This window comes from Neovison vison, chromosome 12 (genome assembly GCF_020171115.1).
Source record: "Neovison vison isolate M4711 chromosome 12, ASM_NN_V1, whole genome shotgun sequence".
Lineage (NCBI taxonomy): Eukaryota > Metazoa > Chordata > Mammalia > Carnivora > Mustelidae > Neogale > Neogale vison.
This window is the reverse complement of record NC_058102.1, coordinates 19,634,625-19,656,320: the sequence shown is the minus strand read 5'-3', so window position 1 is coordinate 19,656,320 and position 21,696 is coordinate 19,634,625. Positions and strand designations below refer to the sequence as shown.

Below are 21,696 nucleotides of genomic sequence, written 5' to 3'. Positions count from 1 at the left end.
GACAGTGGGAGAAACAGACTCTCTGGCGATCAGAGAGCCTCATGTGGGACTCGATCCGACTCCAGGATCATGACCTGAGCAGAAGGCAGTTGCTTAACCAACTGAGCCACCCAGGAGCCCCCAGTTTTGTGATTTTAGACAAGTCATTTAAATATAAGTGCCAAATGTAAAATTTAAGAAATACCTTATCCTACAAGGGGTTGTTAAAAAAAAAACAAGTGAGCAAATATATATCCAAATATTCTGACAACCACAAAGTACAATAGAAAATATAAGATAATAAGACTATGAAAACACACTGACCTTATTTAGCCTCTCAAAGGGCTCACAGTTTGCTGGGAAGACAAATATAAGACAAATAATTACAATATATCATGTGAAAAATATAACCAAAATATGAATAAAAGTGTAGTTGAACCTGCTATTTCCACTGTAACTATTAAACCAGGAACAAAAACTAGTCAAATGAAGGTTTCCTTTTAAATTTTATTTTGGTAAATTTAATTAAATAAAAATTTGATTTAAATAAAAAAGTTTAAGGGTGCCTGGATGGCTCAGTGTGTTAAAGCCTCTGCCTTCAGCTCAGGTCATGATCCAGGGGTCCTGGGATCGAGCCCCCACATCAGGCTCTCTGCTCAGCAAGGAGCCTGCTTCCCTCTCTCTCTCTCTGCCTTCCTCTCTGTCTACTTATGATCTCTGTCAAATAAATAAATAAAATCTTAAAAAAAAAAAAAAGGAACTATATATTTCAAATAAATAAATAAATAAATAAGTTTAGTGAAATGAGATAGTTTTACAAAACATCTGCTTGTGATACTCCGCTCACTGCTATCAACAAACAAATTTTATCTCATACTATTTATTTGCTAGATGAAAACATTTTTTTAAATACACCTAGAAGAGATCTCCTTTTTATGAGTCACAAGTGCATAAAAATCATAAATTAGTTGAAAAGTATGTTATAGATTTTTAAATAGCTGCAAAGTCATTTTTTTAAAAATCTCCCCTTTCCTGAAAGGCAGTTAGCATTATGTATCAAAGGACCAAACAAAATGTCTTTTGTTCTGGCTGTCTCTACTTCTGATTTATACATGCCAAGGAAATCATCACAGATGTACCCAAAGACCTGCGTAAATACAATAATGTCCATTATTAGTTATAAAAATAAAACCTGAAAATAGTATCTAATAATTAAACAATAAGTAATCAGGAAAATAAAGTACAGTCAAACAAATATTACGAAGCTATTAAAAAAAAGTCTCATTTTCAGGGCACCTAGGTGGCTCAGTCGGTTAAGCGTGTTTCTTAGCTCAGGTCATGATCCCAGGGTTCTGGGATTAAGCCCCACATCCATCAGGCTCCTCGCTCAGCAGGGAGCCTGCTTCTTCCTCTCCCTCTCCCTGCCTCTCCCCCTGCTTGTGTGCTTGCTCTCTCCCTCTGTCCCTCTCTCATCAAATAAATGGAAATTTTTTTAAAAAAATCTTATTTTCAAATAATTATTAAAAATTAGTTACTTAATTCAGTAACTCAATAAATATTATGTGGTACCATTCTAGACTCTGAGGATTCAGCAATGGCCAAAACAAAGTATCTTCCTTTGTGGAGCATAAAGGATATTAAAGGATAAAGTGTTTGATAAAATATTATGTGAAAAAAGCAATTATCAAAACTTATCAGTCTGAAGCAAGATGTCATCAAAATGGCAGAGTAAGCAACTCCAAACTCTCATCCCCCCACCCGCCTAAGAAGCACTGAAAAACAAGCAGAAACTGCCAGAACAAGTAAAGAAGTATTACACAAAATGCTCATGATATAAAATATTCAGAATGGGCAAATCTGTACGGACAGAGGTTACCAGGTCCCATGGGGTGAATGGGGTTATTGCTTAATGGTTACAGAGTTTCTGCTTAGGGTGATAAAAAAGTTTTGGAAATAGATAGTGATAATGGTTGCACAACAATGAAAATGTAATTAATGCCACTGAGTTGTACACTTAAAAATTGTTAAAATGACAAATTTTATGTTATTTGAGTTTTACAACAATAACTCAAAAGAGAAGTAAGTCACTACAATATTCTTCCCAAAAGAGTAATAAAGGAACATTATGAACAACTCTAAAACTACAGATTCACAGCTTAAATAAAATGGACCAATTACGTGACAGATACAATCTATCAAAGCTCAAATGAGAAACAGATAACCTGAATCAGCATATACCTATTAAAGAATTGGCCCAATAATTAATTACATTCCAAACAGAAAACACCAGCCCCAGATGGGTTCACTAATGATTTCTATCAAACATTTAAGGAAGAAATAATACCAATTCTCTACAATCTCTTCCAGAAAACAAACTTCCTAATTCATTCTATGAAGAAAAGTATTACAAACAATATTTCTCGTGAACAGAGATGTAAAAATCCTCAATAAAATGTTATCAAATCAAATCTAACAATGTACAGAAAGAATCATTTACCAGAGCAAAGTGGTATATTTTCTAGATATGAATTTATGAATCCTGGTTCAACATTCCAAAACCAGTTAATGTAATCCATCACATCAACAGGCACACACACACACACACACACACACACACACAATCATATGATTACAATAAGTGCATAAGGGGCGCCTGGGTGGCTCTGTGGGTTAAGCCTCTACTTTCCGCTCAGGTCATAGTCTCAGGGTCCTGGGATCATGCCCAGGCTCTCTGCTCGGCTCGGCAGGGAGCCTGTTTCTCCCTCTCTCTCCGCCTGCCTCTCTGCCTACTTGTGATCTCTCCCTCTCTGTCAAATAAATAAAATCTTAAAAAAAAAAAAAAAAGCTCTTATATAATAGGTGCATTAAAAAAAGCATTTAACAAATTCCAACACCCATTTTTGATTTAAAAAAAAAAAAAACTGTCAGTAAACTTAGGAATAGAAGGAAACTTCCTCAACTTAAAAATAGTATTTACAAAAAACCTACAGTTTTTTGCTTGATGGTGAGAAACTCAAGGCTTTCCCACTAATTTCAGGAACAAGGAAAGGATACCATCTCTCACTACTGCTACACATTAGTCCTAATTAGTGTGGTAACACAAAAAAAGGAAATAAAAGCTATACAGATTGGGAAGGAGAAAATAAAACTATCTTTGTTGACAGATAACACGATTATGTATAAAACTTCACAGAACTGACCAAAAAAACCCCAAAAACAAAACAAAACAAAACTCCTGAAACCAATAAACAAGCAGTTGCAGGATACAAGGTTGTAGCACTCAAAAGTAATACACAAAAGTCAACTGCTTTCCTAAATACCAGCAACGAACTATATGACAATTTGGAAAAAACATAACTATATACATAGTTTAAAAAAAAATCAAAGGCACCTGGGTGGCTCAGTCAGTTAAGTGTCCGGTTCTTAGCTAAGGTCTTGATCTCAGGGTCATGAGTTCAAGCCCTACGTTGGGCTCCACACTGGGCGTGGAAACTACTTAAATAAAAAATCAAATAAAATACCCCAAATCATCCATTGCCAGTGCGGAGGGAAGCAAGGACTAGGTATAGTGCAGGACAAGGGTATTATCAGGGCAATGAAACTAAACTGTGTCATACTGTAATGGCAGATACATGATATAACTAACAGTATGCATTTGTCAAAATTCATAGAACTGTACAGTACAAAAAATGGATCCTAATGTTCAATATATTCTTAGTTAATAAAAATCTATCAATATTGGTTCATCAATTATAAAAATGTACTACACTGGGGCGCCTGGGTGGCTGATTGGGTTAAGCCTCTGCCTTTGGCTCAGGTCATAATCTCGGTCCTGGGATTGAGCCCCACATTGGGCTCTCTGCTCAGCAGGGAGCCTGCTTCCCCCTCTCTCTCTGCCTGCCTCTCTGCCTGCTTGTGATCTCTGTCTGTCAAATAAATAAATAAATAAATAATATTTTTAAAAAATGTACCACACTGAAGCAAAATGTTAAAAGTAGGGGAAAGTATGCTGGGAGAGATGAGGTAAACGCAAAATCTCTGCACTTCCCATGCAATTTTTTCCATTAACTTAAAGCTGCTATAAAATAAAACCTATTACATTTTCATAATGGTTAATTTTATGTGTCAATTTGAGTAAGTTGGGGGGCGGGTATCCAGATCTTTGATCAAACATCATTTTGGATGCGTCAGAGAGTGTTTCTGGATAAATTAACATTTGAATTAGTAGACTGAGTAAAGCATTTGTTCTCCTACTGTGGCTGGGCCTCAGTGCCTCAGTTGAAGGCCTAAATAAAATAAAAAGGCTGAGTGAGAGAGAACTGCTTCTGACCTGACTGCCTTGAGCTGGAACATCGTCTTTCCTTCCTTTGGATCTGAACTGAAACAACAGCTTTTCCTGGCTCTCAAGTCTGCCAATTTTAAGGCAGGGACTATACTAAGCTTTTCTGAGTTTCAGGCCTTTAGACTTAGATTAGAATTAATCTAAGTCAACTGGCTCTCCTAGGTCTCTAGCCTTGCTAAATGCAGATCTTGGAGACCTGTCAGTCTCCATAATCACATGAGCCAGTTCTATGTAATAAATCTATTTCCATACACATATAGATACACATTCTACTGATTCTGTTTCTCTGAAGAACCCTAATATAATTATATATGTCTATCAACTAAACCTATCTACTTTCTACTAAGGTTGAATTTAGAAACTGATCACTGCAGGTGACCTTTCTATATTTAGATACTAGGACAAATTATGTCTGCACTGAACTTAGTGCCAGGCTCTATTCTAGGGGCTGAGGATACAGTGGTGACTAAGACAGAAAGGCTGGATAAGACAGAAATCCTGTTGCCAGAGCTTACATTTTGGTGGAGAGGGAGAAGACATTAAATATAAGCATACACACACATTTTCAGACTAAGTACTATTAAGAAAAGAAGAAGAAAGGGACTATAATAAGGAATGGCTTGCTAAAAGAGACTACTTTAGGTTGGGTGGTGGGGAAAACCCATCTAAAAAGGTGATACCGAGCTGAGGCCTATACGACAAGGAGTTCATTACATGACGGTCTTGGAGGCAGCTGTCTCCAGGCTGATGGGACTGATAATGCAAAGCTCCTAAAGCAGAAACAAATTTGATGGTTCAGGGAATAAAAAGACAGTGAATATACCAGTTCTAAATCTAAACCTCAGGTAGGTTTACAAGTATCTACCTGATTTTCTGTGCCTTCACCACTGTCTTGAGAAGAACATGTGTAGGCTGGGGGCATCTGGGGGGCTCAGTGTTAACCCACTGTTAAGCCTCTGCCTTCAGCTCGGGTCATGATCTCGGGGTCCTGGGACCCCCGTATCAGGCTCTCTGCTCAGCAGGGAGCCTGCTACCCCACCCCCACTCTGCCTGCCTCTCTGCATACTTATGATCTCTATCTGTGAAATAAATAAATAAAATATTAAAAAAAAAAAAAAAGAACACGTGTAGGCTGGAGGTGTCTGGGGGGATCAGTGTTAACCCACTGTTAAGCCTCTGCCTTCAGCTCGGGTCATGATCTCTGGGGTCCTGGGATCCAGCCCCGTATCAGTCTCTCTGCTCAGCAGGGAGCCTGCTTCCCCCTCCCCCCCCCACTCTGCCTGCCTCACTGCCTACTTTTTTTTTTTTTTTCCAATTTATTTATTTTCAGAAAAACAGTATTCATTATTTTTTCACCACACCCAGTGCTCCATGCAAGCCGTGCCCTCTATAATACCCACCACCTGGTACCCCAACCTCCCACCCCCCGCCACTTCAAACCCCTCAGACTGTTTTTCAGAGTCCATAGTCTCTCATGCACTGCCTACGTTTGATCTCTATCTGTGAAATAAATAAATAAAATATTAAAAAAAAAAAAGAACATGTGTAGGCTGGCCCACTGGTCCCAGCAGGATGAAAGATAGGTGTAGCAGAGCCAACCAAAACCTACCCAGATGAGCCAGCTCCCATGTGTCTTGCACATCAAGGGAATAAATGTCATTTTAAAAAAGATTTTTATTTATTTGAAAAAGAGAGAGAGAGCATAAGCAAGGGCAGGGCACAGAGTGAGAGGAAGAAGCTAGTTCAACGCAAGACTCAATCCCAGGACCTTGGGATTATGACTTGAACAGAAGGTAGACACTTAACTGACTGAGCCACCCAGGTGCCCCAGAATGAATGTAATTTTAAGCCAAGGGATTGGCAAATTTTTTTTCTATAAAGGCCCCAAAATAGTAATCATCTGAATGGCCTCTATTTTCCTCAGGATGAATCCAAATTTCTTTCATATCATTCACAAGCCAAGTCCTAAATTGGCTACTAGGTGCCTCTCCAGCTTCCATCCTCAGTGTGCTGCAGCCCTTCAGAACTACTTTTGTTCCTGAAAAGTAATAATACCTCTTAGACCCATGCCTTTACACCTATGGCATCTTTCCCTATTGAAAAGTGGTGTTAATGCGGGAGAGGTTTCCCGTCCTTCCATGGGGCCACCTATTCTATCTTCTTCAAGATCAAGTTCAAATGTCTCTCCTAACGGCTGAGAAACACCCATGCCTGTCCTTCAATTTAATTTACCACAATGCATTTTCTCTATTTGCTTGCCCATCTCCGTCTAGAGTGAGCTCCTAGACAGCAGGAAGAAACTGAACTATTTTTGTGTCTCTACTAGGCAGCAGAGTACCTGGCCCAGAGTAAGCACCTCCGTAAATGTGCTGAATGAACAGCTTCTGCAAATTTGGTAAAGAAGTTTTATCCAGTTTGGACAGAGACAGAAATGAAGCTAATGGGGGTACCTGGGTGGCTCAGTTGGTTGAGCATCTGCCTTCAGCTCAGGTCAAGATCTTAGGGTTCTGGGATCAAGCCCCCCTAACCCCCAGTCGGGCTCTCTGCTCAGCAGGGAGTCTGCTTCTCCCTCTCACTCTCCCCTCTGTGCTTGCTCTCTATCTCTCTCTCTCTCCCAAATAAATAAAATCTTAAAGAAAAAAAAAAAAAAGAAATGAAGGTAATAGAATGAGGTAGTGAAGGGGGGATAGAAGATATATAGGGGGGGATAAACTAGAACCTAAAGGAGAAACAATTTTAGGAAGCAATTTTAAAGTGGGCAATACGGTTTTTAGTCTGATGGTAGAATGCAAATGGCTCTCCCTGCACAAATGTGACTTAGTCTGTAACATTTTTCAAAGATCACTTTTTCCCCCTGCTTAATTTAGTGCAAGTATGAATCACACACAGGCTGACTAATCACCTGCTAAAGATATTGCATGTGGATCACAAGACTGGAACAATCAATCTAAAGGACAGTAAGATTACTACGAGATATATGGTGAATATGCAGAACTTATTACAGCTATACTTGTTATATTTTAGAAGGAACTAGAATAACATACACTACAGCACAGCCTGTGTTAAATTAATGCACTTACTGCCTCTGTTTTCATATCAACCATAAGAAAGCACACTCAGGTAAAGAAATCATTGCAAACCTTTCAGCTCTGTCTCTAAGGAAAGATTAATTAATCTAAGGAAAGATTAATGTACTCTTCAATTGTGACCCTGGGCACCAGACCAGAAGGTTGGTCTCCTGCTGTTCTCTTCATTGAGCATCTCGGCCAACAGAACGGTCCTGGGAGAGGACACATGGCATGTATTTAGCATTTATAAACCATCTTTTCTCACTAAGGCTCAATCACAACTAATGAATAAAAATAATTTTTTATAATTATTCATTCAACAAAGCACCTACCCTTGATCTTAGCCAAAAGGCCGAGAAGCGATCATTCAACAAAGCACCTATTCATTCACTTAACATCTATAGTTATCATCTGGCAGAGCAAACGAACTCGTCTATCTTGCTCATTTTTGTATCCCAAGATGTCAGCGGAGTGTCTGGCACATAATGGAACATAAAGACCAATGTTTTTGCCGCCTACATCTCTCAAATCTATCCACTTCTCTTAACATACCCTTCTACCAGCCTAGTCCAAGGTTCCTAATTAAGGGCCTGCAGCCATTCCTGCTCTCCCTCTAATTCAGGTTTTTTCACTTTGGCACTACTGGCATTTAATACCTGAAAACATTGTTATAGGGGCTGTCCTGCACACTACGGAAAGTTCATCAGCATCCCTGGTGTCCACTCACTAAAAAAGACAGTACCTAAGAACCTTGAATGGCATCCCATTGTTCTCAGGACAAACACCCAAATCCTGAACACCTAATCTACCAAGTGCTGGGAAGTGGGTACCACCAACTGCACTAGTCTCCCCTAGACCCTCACTTTCTCTTGCTCTCCAGCATCCAGCCACATGGGCCCGTGTTCACCTTCTCAAATGTACTCCAACTTCAAGACCTTCACGCTGGTTCCAGAATCTGAACACTACTGATATTTGGGGCTGGATAATCTTTACTGTGGGGCCTGTACTGTGTATTGTAGGATGTCTAGCAGAATCTCTGGCCTCCACCCACTGAATGCCAGTAGCACCAGCCCCACCCTGTGCCCCATCGGTAGACACTGCCAAATGCCTCTGGGGGCAAAATCACCCCGGTTGAGAAGAAATGACCTAGAGAGCACACTTGCCCTGAAGCAATGGCCTAGAGAGCACACTTGCCCTGCTCTGTCCTCTGCCTTGGCATTTCTGATCCTTCAAAGCTGAGCTCCAATTACATTAAGAAAGCCTCTCCTGACGCAGGCACCAGAAAGAACACTGCTCATCTCTCCCACAACAGCCTCTCCTTCTTTGTAGCACTGCTCATGACTGTCAGTAAGAAGCATTTAATGTCCGACTGTACAACCAGAATATAAAGTCCTCCTCTGCAGAACAGCCTACTTTGCTCTCTGCTCTCTGCCCAGAGGCCGGGCACTGTGCTCAAACAAAGAATGTGCTGCAGAAGAATGATTCTGGTGTTCTGCTAAGTGCAGGGACCCCAAGACAAGAGAGGCAGTGTCTCTGTGTTCATGATGCTGAGTACAGAAATGGAAATAGGTTTTGTCTCATGGGCAAAACTCAGTTAACTGCTCCAAGAAAACATGCATGTAGAAGTAAGTTTCTTGTGAGGCACCAAAAGACCAGATGTCACATTCCAAAGTGAAGATTTGAAACAAGAGACAAAGTTTCCTCGGGAGATGGTTGAAAACTCATCCAAATCATGGTAGAAGGGTTTAGGAAGCTGCTGGCATTCTGCAAATCCACTTGATTTTATTTAAAGGGGAGGGGTGGAAATCTCTTTCCATTTTCCTCAAGCCAGGAAAAAGGCTCAGTGGGACCACCAAGACAGCCCACAACAGGACCATGCAGGTGGGTGGATGCCACAACTGTCTCACACCCACAAAACAGAAGGGTGGGCTGGCTAACTGCTCTGAGGACAAAGGAGAGGTTGCTGCTATGCTGGAATCAGCCCACATTCCCCCACTTTGAGCTGAAAGGGTTCAAGATACACCACCCCAAAATACAGCACCTTAAGGGGCTTACTGAATATTTCAAGCTGAAGAAATCTGAGAAACAGCAGGTGCAGAAAGAAGTTTCTGACCTTACCCCCAGACTGTCTGTAAGAGGTGCCCTTCCTACACCAGTAAGATTATCCTTATCTCCAAAGGACAAGTATTTCCAAAAGGAATCTTAATGAACAGGCCTTGTGTTTCCCCAGCTAACTACCCTTAGCTCATTCTTGTTTTTATCCTATCACAATTTTCCCAAACTCCACTCTTCATCAAACCTTCAATAAAAATACTCAGGTTTAACTACTTTTTGGAGTCTTTATTTCCTAGGCTCCCACATCATGTAACACTTATATCAAATAAACATGTATGCTTCTCTCTTATCAATCTGTCTTTTGTTACAGAGGCCCCAGCCAAGAACTTAGAAGAGTAGAAGAAAAAGATAAACTTTCTCTCTTACAAAGCAGAGCAGATTGGTCTTCCATGCACACATGCAGATGTGTGCCATGCACAAGAGAATACCTAAGGAGGGTCATCTTAGATCAGGTCCAGGGCCCCCCAAAAGAAAAGCAAAGAGACTGAAATGAGATTCTCATGGTCTCATCGTACTCCTGGGGACCAAGGAAGAAGCAAGCAACCAGCCTAAATGAAGAGGCATTTGCTCTCATCAGGGTTAAAAGCAAGCCATGGCTCTCAGGGTGTAGTATCTGAAGGAGGCCCTTTGAAGGCATTCAAGAGAGAACAAGCTTTGACACCTGCAAAGGTGAGCTCCAGCACTCCTGTTGGAAGGGCCTTCCTGCCCTCGCTTCCCTTCCTTCTTCTAGGTGCTCCAACCTCCTAGGGTGCTGGCCCCTAGAAAGGGGCAGAAACAAGCTATGGAGGAGGAGGAGAAGCATGGGATGAATAAAGAGAAAAGTATCCCTCTGTTCCTAACCTTCCTTCCTCAATTGCAGGCTTTCTGCCTAGGGCAGGCCTGAGCTGGGAAGGTAAGAGGCTTCAAATTCGACAGGTTTGCAGATGCTGAAATGTCATTATGTTTTAAAATTTGAAGTGACCACAAGACTTTTTATTACCAGGACACCTGGGTGGCTCAGTCAGTTAAGTGTGTGCCTTCGGCTCAGGTCATGATCCCAGGGTCCTAAGATGGAGGCCCACATCGGGCTCCCTGCTCAGGGGGTTTCTTCCTCACTCTGCCTGCTGCTCCTCCTGCTTGTCTGCATGTGTGCTCTTTCTCTCTCTGACAAATACATAAATAAAATCTCAAAAAAAAAAAAACGATTTTTTATTACTTAGGAGTGACAAGAGAAGGCTTAAGCCCACATGAGTTTTCACTCAGAGGCAGAGGTAGAACTAACCCTACAAACTGATATTAAAGGGCCAGTGGGAGAGAAAGACACTTGCTACACGTCAGTTGTGCTTATTTAATACGACAACTGCTACACATCCCACAAGTTGTGCTTACTGAACACGACACTTATTATAGCCATGACCTATCAGTACCACTTACCTATTCTTTCCTAATACAACTCTGTACCACATAACACAAATGTTCACGAGACAGGCCCTAAGTTCAGGAATGGATCAGAGTGGTCAAAAAGCAATCTCTTCCTCCTTTCAGGGCGTGTTTTTAGGAATGGCTCTATGATCCAATTCCAGGAAAGGTTTGCTGAGGTCTTGGGTGAAGTTCTTCCTCTACTTTCTGGGAGAACTCTCAGGAGCTAGAGGAATCCCACGCTGTTAAAACTCTGAAGCAGGGGCTCCTGGGTGGTTCAATGGGTTAAAGCCTCTGCCTTCAGCTCAGGTCATGATCCCAGGGTCCTGGGATGGAGCCCCACATCGGGCTCTCTGCTCAGCGGGGAGCCTGCTTCCTCCTCTCTCTCTGCCTGCTGCTCTGCCTGCTTGTGATCTCTGTCTGTCAAAAAAAAGAAAGCTGTTAAAAAGACAAAAAACAAAAAAAACTCTGAAGCCAGGTCTGGGTGCAGTAGAAAGAGCACCGTGATGAATGAGCACTGTCTGTCAGAAAGGCAGAGTAGTAAGGTCTGCACTGCAGACAGGCAGAAGTGTGGAATTAGATCTTAGTTCATCAAAGCAGCTGGGGATAGTGAAGTCAGACAAATGGATGGGGGTCTGAAATAGGACATCCCCTATAAGAGAAGATGGTCAAAGAGCAAAGCCTGGGCAATCTCAACATTCAAGACTGAGAGAGAACAGTGAATGGGCAAGGAGAACAGAGAGGGTAGTGTCTGTGAAGAAAGAGGGAGTGAGAATATTCAAACACACTGGTGGGCCAGGTGCTGCAAAAAGGTTAAGTTTTTTTATCACACAACATGCTAAATTTCATTAACAAAGTTAACAATACCCCATGGCTAAAACCGTAACTATCAATTCACCATATTCAAAGGAATCATTGCGGTAAGATGTAAAGGCACAAGAACTGTGTAGTAACACACCCACCTTAAAAAAATAAAAAATAAAAAAAAATACACCCAACTAAGAATACAATTTCACAGACAGAATAATTAATCAAAATGGAAATAACTTTTACATCTTTTAGAAGAAGGTAGAGGGCTAAGAGCTATCACAGTGACAATGTCAACAGGAAGGCCCAGGAAAGGAAATGGCTTTTGGCTGAAGGCTGTGTCTAGGTCATCTGTTGCTCTGGCCCTTCCCTTGATAACAGCCTCGTGATTTCCCTCTGGGGAACCCCCTCAATTCATATGCTTGAGAATGACAGCACCACCCACAATCCTAGCTCTGGGGATGGTCCAGGCAGTTAATGAGGGCACAGCAAGGACACTCATTCCATGGCTGGGCAGGCCACCCTGGGCCTAGCTGGCACGAACGAGAAAGAAACTCTTTTTGCTGGAGTTACTCAACTGACAGACTAGAAGCTGGAATTGCTGGCAGCAATCTCCTCCCATATGGGCACTGAGTACTAACCTGAGTACTAAACCAACAGAGCTGGAGAAGAGGGACAAAAAGAGATTCCTGATGACATCATCTGAGCACCCCTATTTAACCCTGTGAGAAGTTTCGCCCTGTTTGTCAACTACATGAGTCAAAAAACTATGTTTCTCTTAAGGCTGTGTCTGAGCTGGATTCTGTCAATTGCACCAAAGTGCTGCTGATACTAGCCGCAACTTTAAACCACTAGCAGTTCAAAAGCCAAGTTCCTGCCTCCTTTATAAAAATCTCAACTTCATGGGACGCCTGGGTGGCTCAGTTGGTTAAGCAGCTGCCTTCGGCTCAGGTCATGATCCCAGGGTCCTGGGATCGAGTCCCGCGTCGGGCTCCTTGCTCGGCAGGGAGCCTGCTTCTCCCTCTGCCTCTGCCTGCCTCTCTGTCTGCCTGTGCTCACTCGCTCTCTCTGTCTCTGACAAATAAATAAATAAAATCTTTAAAAAAAAAAAAAAAAAAAAAAAAAAATCTCAACTTCTACAAAATGGGACTGGGAGGGAGACAAACCATAAGTGACTCTTAATCTCACAAAACAAACTGAGGGTTGCTGGGGGGAAGGGGGTTGGGAGAAGGGGAGTGGGGTTATGGACATTGGGGAGGGTATGTGCTTTGGTGAGTGCTGTGAAGTGTGTAAACCTGGCAATTCACAGATCTGTACCCCTGGGGATAAAAATATATGTTTATAAAAAAATAAAAAATTAAAGAAAAAAAATCTCAACTTCTTCTGGGATGCCTCAACCCATAATTTTCTTTCCCTCTGATTTTCTAAGCAATTACTGTGTACCCATTCATTCAATTCTTATTCCTTGTATTGGTACTCAACATATATATACTATGGCTTCACCTCAACTAGACAAAGATGGCCAAAAATGAGCTATAAATCTTATATCCATTAATACCTTTTTTACCATACAAAGTACAATCAGACCAATGGTGTCTGAGAAATCAAAGGTAGCTAAAGATGGGTCTACATCGGGGTAGAAATCTAAACTTTTTTTGGAAATGAGCTTGAAGGGATGTTTATTAAGATCACACCAATTAACTCATGCATTCACCCATCCATATCAAGTATTTATCTGGCACCAACTGGGTACCAAGCACTTCCTAGGTGCTAAGAATGCAGGAGAGACTAAGACTAGGTCCCTGCTTTGATCTGACAGTTAGCAGGGCTGTGTATCTTTCCCAAACCCCGCAAAAGAAAGAGACCATTTAAAAAAGGCTCTGTGTAGCCACTGGCATTTTCTTTCTAGTCCAAACAACATTACATTATAGTTCATGCTTTCTCATATGTAACAATAAATGTATATTCACAGAACATTAAAACTAAAATGGGGGTCTTAGAAATCTCGACTTTTTAAAACATTATTTTTAATAAAGAAAGCTTTCCTCACCCCAAAAGAAATCTACATGAGATAACAGATAAGAGTGGCTGCCCACAAACTAGAAGGCAGCTGGGAATACTAACACAGCATGGAAAGCACTGAAGGTCACAGTTTACGTTGGAACTAGAACCAGGCCAGAGGCTGTCTCACAATTCTCAGACCAGGTCCCTCGGACTCTACCTATTTGTTGCCTTTGACAAGGAACACACTCAAAACATATCTGTTTAATGAAAGAACTAAACAAATAAAAACATAGTAACTAATTTCTTCCTTCCAATTGAGCCAGGATGAGAAACTGGTCACCAAGGCTGAGCATGACTTTGGCTGGATCCAGTTTTCAACTTTCCTCTTCACTGAACAAAAACATCTCATTAATCCAAAATGGCAGAAGGCAGGCAACCAAAAGGGAGCAGGGAGTCCAGGGACAAGTTACCACCCAGTATGGGTATATTCTTCCTAAATCCGCTTCCTCATGGAAGTTAACTTTGGCGTACTTGTTTCCATACGTGCTGATACACACATATACACCCAGCAGTGATTTACAATTTTCTATTCGCAATCCTGAAATCCAGAAAGTTCTCAACACTGAAGACCCTTTTGTACCTTATTTGGCAACAAAACCTGACCACCTGAACTCATTTGGTGGCAAAACTTGGCCTACAACTAATTGCAAACTATCTATAGTCTTCATTTCCTTTTTTTTAAGATTTTATTTATTTATTTGACAGACAGATCACAAGTAGGCAAGTAGGCAAGTAGGCAGAGAGGCAGGCAGAGAGAGAGAGGAGGAAGCAGGCTCCCCACTGAGCAGAGAGCCCAATGTGGGGCTCGATCCCAGGACCCTGGGATCATGACCTGGACCGAAGACAGAGGCTTTAACCCACTGAGCCATCCAGGCACTCCCTATAGTCTTCATTTCCTAAATGAGTGAGAATACTCCTATGTTTCACTGTAATAGATACTCACGTTTGATGATAAGGTTAATTCAGTAGAATTTTCAGAGAAGGGACTGTGGATTTGTATACAAATGGTTCAACTAAATAATGATGGCCCTTAAGTAATAAAATTTTATTTCAAAAATACACGTTTTAAAGTTTATATAATATCAACCAATCTTTTAAAAAAGGAAAAGGGGATGCCTGGGTGGCTCAGTGGGGTAAGCCTCTGCCTTCGGCTCAGGTCATGATCCCAGGGTTCTGGGATCCAGCCCCCCATCAGGCTCTCTGCTCAGAGGGAGCCTGCTTCCCACTCTCTCTCTGCCTGCCTCTCTGCCTACTTGTGATCTCTCTCTCTGTGTCAAATAAATAAGTGAAGTCTTTTTTTTTTTTTTTTTTAAGATTTTATTTATTTATTTATTTGACAGAGAGAGATCACAAGTAGGCAGAGAGGCAGGCAGAGAGAGAGAGAGGAGGAAGCAGGCTCCCTGCTGAGCAGAGAGCCCGATGCGGGACTCGATCCCAGGACCCTGAGATCATGACCTGAGCCGAAGGCAGCGGCTTAACCCACTGAGCCACCCAGGCGCCCCTAAGTGAAGTCTTAAAAAAAAAAAAAAAAAATCAACCAACAGAGGACAAATATTTAAAAGCAGAAGTTTCGGCACTAAAATTGATTTTAGGAGCATAGTAGTCTAGGGCTCTCGTTTGCAGGTGTGGGAACTGAGGCTCCCAGAGGCCACAGGATTTGTCCAATCAACTAGTTTACATTAGATAAGCTTCTATCTCCTACCCTCACCCCAAGGCGGTATACTTCAGTAGCTATTAGTACCCACCCTGAGGGCTCTCCCTTTGCTTTGGAAGGAGCTCTGCTTTTGTTTGACCAGAGTTCCAAAAAAGAGCTCTCCAGAAACTACCCCAGCAGCTTAAAGGGAAATTTTTTAAAATGCTATGTGTTAATACTTCCCTCCCTCAGTTTTGTTTTTCTTCCTCAAAATGTGGATAAGTATACAAAGGGCTTATCCAAAGGTAGCAGCCAATACCACTTATACTGAGAGGGGGGGAAATATTAATGAATTCACAGTTAACAAGGCCCTTCTTAGTCCTTTCTTTTATCCACTGCAATTAGTAAAGTTATTAACAAGTTGGTAACATTAACTGTATGGTAGGCGTATTCTTTTTTTTTTTTTTTTTTTTAAAGATTTTATTTATTTATTTGACAGACAGAGATCACAAGCAGGCAGAGAGGCAGGCAGAGAGAGAGGGGAGGAAGCAGGCTCCCTGAGGAGCAGAGAGCCCGATGCCGGGCGGATCCTGACCTGAGCCGAAGGCAGAGGCTTTAACCATTGAGCCACCCAGGCGCCCCTGGTAGGCGTATTCTACTTCAAGGGTTTATTTCAAAATACGGACAAGGGCATAAAATAGTTGATGATAACACAGTAGCAGCACCTACTACCATTTAATGAAAGTCTGTTATACGTGCCAAGAACCTTGAATGGTGCCTTGCAAAAGAGGTCTTATTTAATCGTATCTCAGTTTCAAAGATAAGGAAGCTTGGGTTCAAAAAGTTAAGTATCTTTTCCAAGATCATACAAAAGACAGCCCAGACTGTGTGAGAAACCATGAAGATGTGCGCTTACAGCTCTGGAACCATACAGTGCCTTGGTTGAAAGCACCCCCCCAGCCCCAGCTAGTAACTAGCTGGATTAATCTGTGCAAGTGCTTTACTTTCATCACCTATAAAATGGGTATAATAATAGTACCCACCTCATAGAGGTGCTGTTGTGAAGATTCAATGAGTTAATATATGTAGCGCAGTTAAGAGAGTGCCTAGTATCTGGTAAGCCCTATAGATTAGCTCTTATTACTAATACTGGCACCAGCATTCAAACCCTGATCTGCCCAATCCCACGGCTCCTTTTCTTCATTGTGCTGCAGAAATTGTACTACGGCAGGTGCCTGGCGGCCTCAGTCCATAGACTGCACAACTCTCAGACCTCCAAGGTCATCAGTTCAAGCCCCACTTTGGTTGTGGAACCTACTTAAAAGAAAAAAAAAAAAAGGAAGAAAGAAGTTCTACTACAGGCAATATATGAGCGGCACTGAGCCAGCTGTCTCTACCTCCCAATTCACGTGTTGACATTCTTCACCTATTACTTCTTTTGTATGTTCCAAACTTTAACATTTGTGGCCCATTTCAAAGCTGAAAAATGTCTTTCTTTTGGTAAAAAACCAGACATGAAATATATAAAATGAAAAATTCTAGCAACTGATTGCCTTTAAGTCACCTTCACGCTGCAGAGATGTTAGTAAACAGCTAACTTAAAATCACTCAGGGACAAAAAAAAAAATCTTCCACCAAGAATAAGACACTTAACTGTGCATAGATACATTCACTGTATTAAACTGCAGTATATGAAAGAAGAGCTGTGGTATAATACTAGGTACATATTCCACATTTACATGTCTGGGGCACTTTCTCCCTCTGACTTATTTTCATTTGCCCCTAGAACGAGAACTATTAGAAGTGTACACTTGGAAAGCATGCCACACAATGAATTCATTCACTCATTAAACAAATATTTAGACTGCCTATGCTGGAGTACCTGGAACAGTGCTTGGGTCAGGATTACAGTAGTTAAACAAAGAACACCCTCTCCTATAAAGTTTATAATGCAGCACGGGTACAGACTAAGCAAATGGATACTGTGGCATTTCTAAAAACTGTTCTCTTAATTTTAAAACCTTCTGCAACCTCCTACCCAAAGAAAACAGAAAAAAAAAAAGGAAATAGTAAAACAAGGAAATAGACGTCTAACAATTTCAAAATACAACTCTTCTCCAAGTTGCTACTTATTTCAAATGTGTTCTCTAAAATCATACACATGTACTCTTCCAGTTCTGACCTACCCAGCCTCTGTAAACTCGTTTATGATAAATACCATATAAGACTGTCAATAATATAGTAACTACCCAACCTAAAACAAAGGGTATTTCATTCAAGAAAATGTTTAGTCTATTACCCTGCGAGGCATAAAAATCTATTAAACCTGGGTATCACCACCTCCCCAAACCTGTTGGGTGCACCCTCTAAAGAGTTTAGAGAGTCTAACCAGACTACTTTATTGCACATTAACTAAGAGCAGATCAAGAAAGGCCGGCCTTGTGTGATCCAGAGTCTAAATTACTAGCATAACCCATGACCGAAGGGCTTGTCCTAGGGCCCAAGAGGCCGGGTGCTGGAGTGCAAGACAAGGCTTCCTAGTCAGATGAAGGGGCCCTAGCCTCGGCTGATCTCGAGATAGGGAAGAAGGTCTGTAGCTGCCGACACATCTCCCACATCCGCGTGTACACATCTACCAGGAGAGCCTCTACAGGATAACTGGTGTTGTTCCCAGTAACAGAGCAGAAGGGGGGGGGGGGATCCCTTTTACAACTAAGTCTTTAAATTTGGAGCCAGTACCCCGTCCTCTCACTTCAAATTCACGTACAAAGAAACATACACCCCTTGGAGAAAGTTTTAAATTCCGGAAAGAAACCAGATTATGAAGACAAAGTGCCTTTGTCAAAAGCGAGAAGATCAGGAGGGTGACAACAGAGACGAAAAAAAAAAAAAAACCTGCAAGAGGGGCAAGGCATGAGAATTTTGGAGAATTTAGGAATGGGAAAAGACACCGACTCTGGCTGCTGGGAGGCGGCTTCGTGGAGGAGGACAGGCCTGAGGGAGAAAAACCAAACGACTTGGGGAGCCGCAAGAAAACACCTGGAGGCAAAGGGAACTGGCTGAACGAGCGCCCATCCCTCAAACCGTCGGGAGGACGAGATCTGGATCCCAGATGTGAAACCAGAGCTCGGGGAGATCTGAGTTCTAGGAGCCTCCGGGGCGGGGGGTGGGCGGGGGGATGCGGGCTCTGGGACTTGTCCCCGCAGCTGCAGCGACGATGGGGAGGGAAGAGGCAAGCACGCCGGGGCTCGGAGCGCCGCGGGGCTCTAGTGGGCAGGGGCTCGGCGCGCCGCGGAGTCGTACCGGTCCGGGGCGTCCCGGCCGGGGCACCCGCTCCGCTACTCACCTCTCCGAACTGGAAGGCAGAGACGATGGTGACCACGACGCCCACGAAACAGACGTAGAGCCCATACCTGTGGGATAGACAGGTATAGGTCTGTCTCTGTAAGAGCTTAAGCAGCATCAGGCCTCCGCCGCGCCGCGCCACGCCACGCCCCGAGCAGCCACAGCCGCCGCGCCTCAGCGAGCCGCCATTCAGCGGCCCCTGCCCGGCCGCCGCGCTCAGGTCACAAGAGGCGGCCGCCAAGCATTGCTGCTCCGAGGATCGACGCCCGCTCGGCTCCGCGCCGCGGCCGCCGCTTCCGGGAGCCGGGAGCCCACGCCCTCGGCGCGGCGGAGGCGGACCCGCGGCCCGCGAGGCGGCGGGCGCCGCCCCGGTTGGGCCCCGTGAGAGTCGGCGGCGACGGTGGCAGCGGGGCAGCCAGCGCCACCTGGCGGGCGGAGGGGAGGAGGCGCGGAGGGCAGGCGCGCGCCCTTCCCATCCGCGCGTGCGCGGCGGCCTCTCGCTTCGGCCGGGATCTGCCTAGTAAGTTGGGGTCGCGCTGGGAGCGCACCCGACCCTGGAAGGTCGCTGTGCCACAGACGGCCTTATGAGTACTTGTGTGCACAAAACTGTTTGTGCATTTACAGTAAATGAAAAGTTGTGGTAAATCATTTTTTTCAGCGCCAAGAGGGGATGCTCTAGGAGGCTCCTTTACCCTCTCTCTTTAACTATGTTGTTTGAAAGAGGACCTTTAGGCTAAAAGTACCCAAACCCGGGACGCCTGGGTGGCTCAGTTGGTTGGACGACTGCCTTCGGCTCAGGGCGTGATCCTGGAGTCCCGGGATCGAGTCCCACATCAGGCTCCCAGCTCCATGGGGAGTCTGCTTCGCTCTCTGACCTTCTCCTCGCTCATGCTCTCTCTCACTGTCTCTCTCTCTCTCAAATAAAATCTTTTAAAAAAATTAAAAAAAAAAAAAAAAAAGTACCCAAACCCAAATTCAATGTGTGGTGAGTGTCCGGTGCCTGGCAAGTGCTTGGTGTTGGGTATCAAAAAATGAACTAGACCTGGTAGTTGTTGCAAGAGAGTCTGGCTGGCGCAAAACACTAAGTACAAACAAAGTTAAGGCAGAAATAGTGCCAAGTCTAGGAGGGGAACCAAGGCGGCGGTGGTCAACGGAAGGGCCTCCTCTCCTCTTATTTGGGAGACATTTTCATTTTCTCCCAATAGACTCTAGTTACTAGGATTTTTGCCTTGATCTAGTCACCCTGGAAAACAGTACACATAGACTATCTCGCCATCATTTATAGCATCTTTAGAATTATCTTCAGAAGCAGCTTAAGGAAATACTCAAAATATGCCCTTAATTAGGTGGCCAGATGAAATGAACAGATCCAAGGTAAGGCATTTACACTTTTTAGTCAATTCTTTTAATCCCTCTTTAGGAAAAGCTGATTACATGCTCCACATACATGACACATGATGGCAGTAGTGTGAAACACAGTTCTGAGGGCTTTTCAAGCACGGTAACAGATATAAAACCATCTAGCATGATTCAACAGAACTCTATTGCAGTGTTTGTTTCCACAATAATGATGGCCAGCATTTACTTGGAATCTACTGTAGGCAGGGGTTCCCCTATTCCTCACAACAACCTTGTGAGGGACATACTGTTATTATCCCCATTCTACAGATGAAGAAATTGAAGTTAAATAACTGTCTAAAATCACTCAACCAGTATGTGACAGAGTTGACATTTGAACAATGTAACTTGGCTCCAAAACACAGCTGAGGGTAAGGGGAAGTGAGTTGTCCTGCAAGTGCAAGGTCAAGAAAGATTGTTTAAGATTTTGATATTTTGTTCTTGGTGGATATTTTGTATTAATTTTGAGCATTAAAGGCGCACCTGGGTAGCTCAGTGGGTTAAGCCTCTGCCTTCGGCTCAGGTCATGATCTCAGGGTCCTGGAATCAAGCCCCCCATCAGGCTCTCTGCTCAGCGGGGAGCCTGCTTCCTCCTCCCTCTGCCTGTGTACTTGTGATCTCCTTCTCTCTGTCAAATAAATAAATAAAATCTTTTTAAAAAATAGCATTAAAATGGGACGCCTGGGTGGCTCAATTGGTTAAGCGGCTGCCTTCGGCTCAGGTCATGATCCCAGAGTCCTGGGATCAAGTCCCACATCAGGCTACTTGCTCATCCGGGAGCTTGCTTCTCCCTCTGCCTCTGCCTGCCACTCTGTCTGCCTGTGCTCGCTCTCGTGCTTTCTCTCTCTCTCTGACAAATGAATAAATAAAATCTTTTTTAAAAATAGCATTAAAATGTGATTCATCTTGTTTACTGAGTTTTGGACTTTCCCTTAAATTGCACCCAAGGCAAGTGCCTCACTCTGCTAGCCCTGGCCCCTAGTCCTGGCCCTACCTAGAAGCTCTGTGTCTGAGAGAGTTTGCTTTGTTCTTTGCTTTTTTTTTTTTTTATTCTGCCTCTTTATGCTCCAACCAGAGAGCTTCAAGGGTGTCAGAAGTTTTGTTGAAGCCCTTTTTTCTGGAGAACTCACTCTTACTTGCTCTCTCCTTCCTGAGCCAGTGTCATTGAACCTGAGTAAAATAAATGGGGGTATAAAATGATACATAACGAGTAGCTACCTTAAAGAGATATTAGGGAGTTAAATAAGATAATGCATGAAATCACTTAAGTGCCTGGGAATTTTTTTAAAGATTTTATTTATTTATTTGACAGACAGAGATCACAAGCAGGCAGAGAGGCAGGCAGAGAAAGAGAGGAGGAAGCAGGCTCCCTGCTGAGCAGAGAGCCCAATGTGGGGCTCGATTCCAGGACCCTGAGATCATGACCTGAGCCGAAGGCAGCAGCTTAACCCACTGAGCCACCCAGGTGCCCCAGTGCCTGGGATATTTTACGTTAAGAAAAGAAATAAAAGTTAAATAGTTAAGAAAAATTACAAAATAAGAAAAGT

At 43.1% G+C, this 21,696-nt stretch overlaps 1 protein-coding gene across 2 annotated transcripts in view; it reads right to left on the bottom strand.

The window, feature by feature from the left end:
* The window catches only part of GNPTAB (N-acetylglucosamine-1-phosphate transferase subunits alpha and beta), a 77,822-nt gene extending 58,848 nt beyond the window's left edge, over positions 1–18,974 (bottom strand). The window contains exon 1 of one of the 2 annotated variants that reach the window (XM_044228877.1): positions 18,753–18,974. In XM_044228877.1, coding sequence (XP_044084812.1) covers positions 18,753–18,869 — 117 coding nt within the window. In that variant the 5' untranslated portion in view covers positions 18,870–18,974. Of the gene's footprint in view, positions 1–303; positions 332–18,752 lie in introns of those variants that run through there. The other variant, XM_044228879.1, reaches the window with a different exon arrangement.
* Between the last annotated feature and the right edge of the window lie 2,722 nt (positions 18,975–21,696).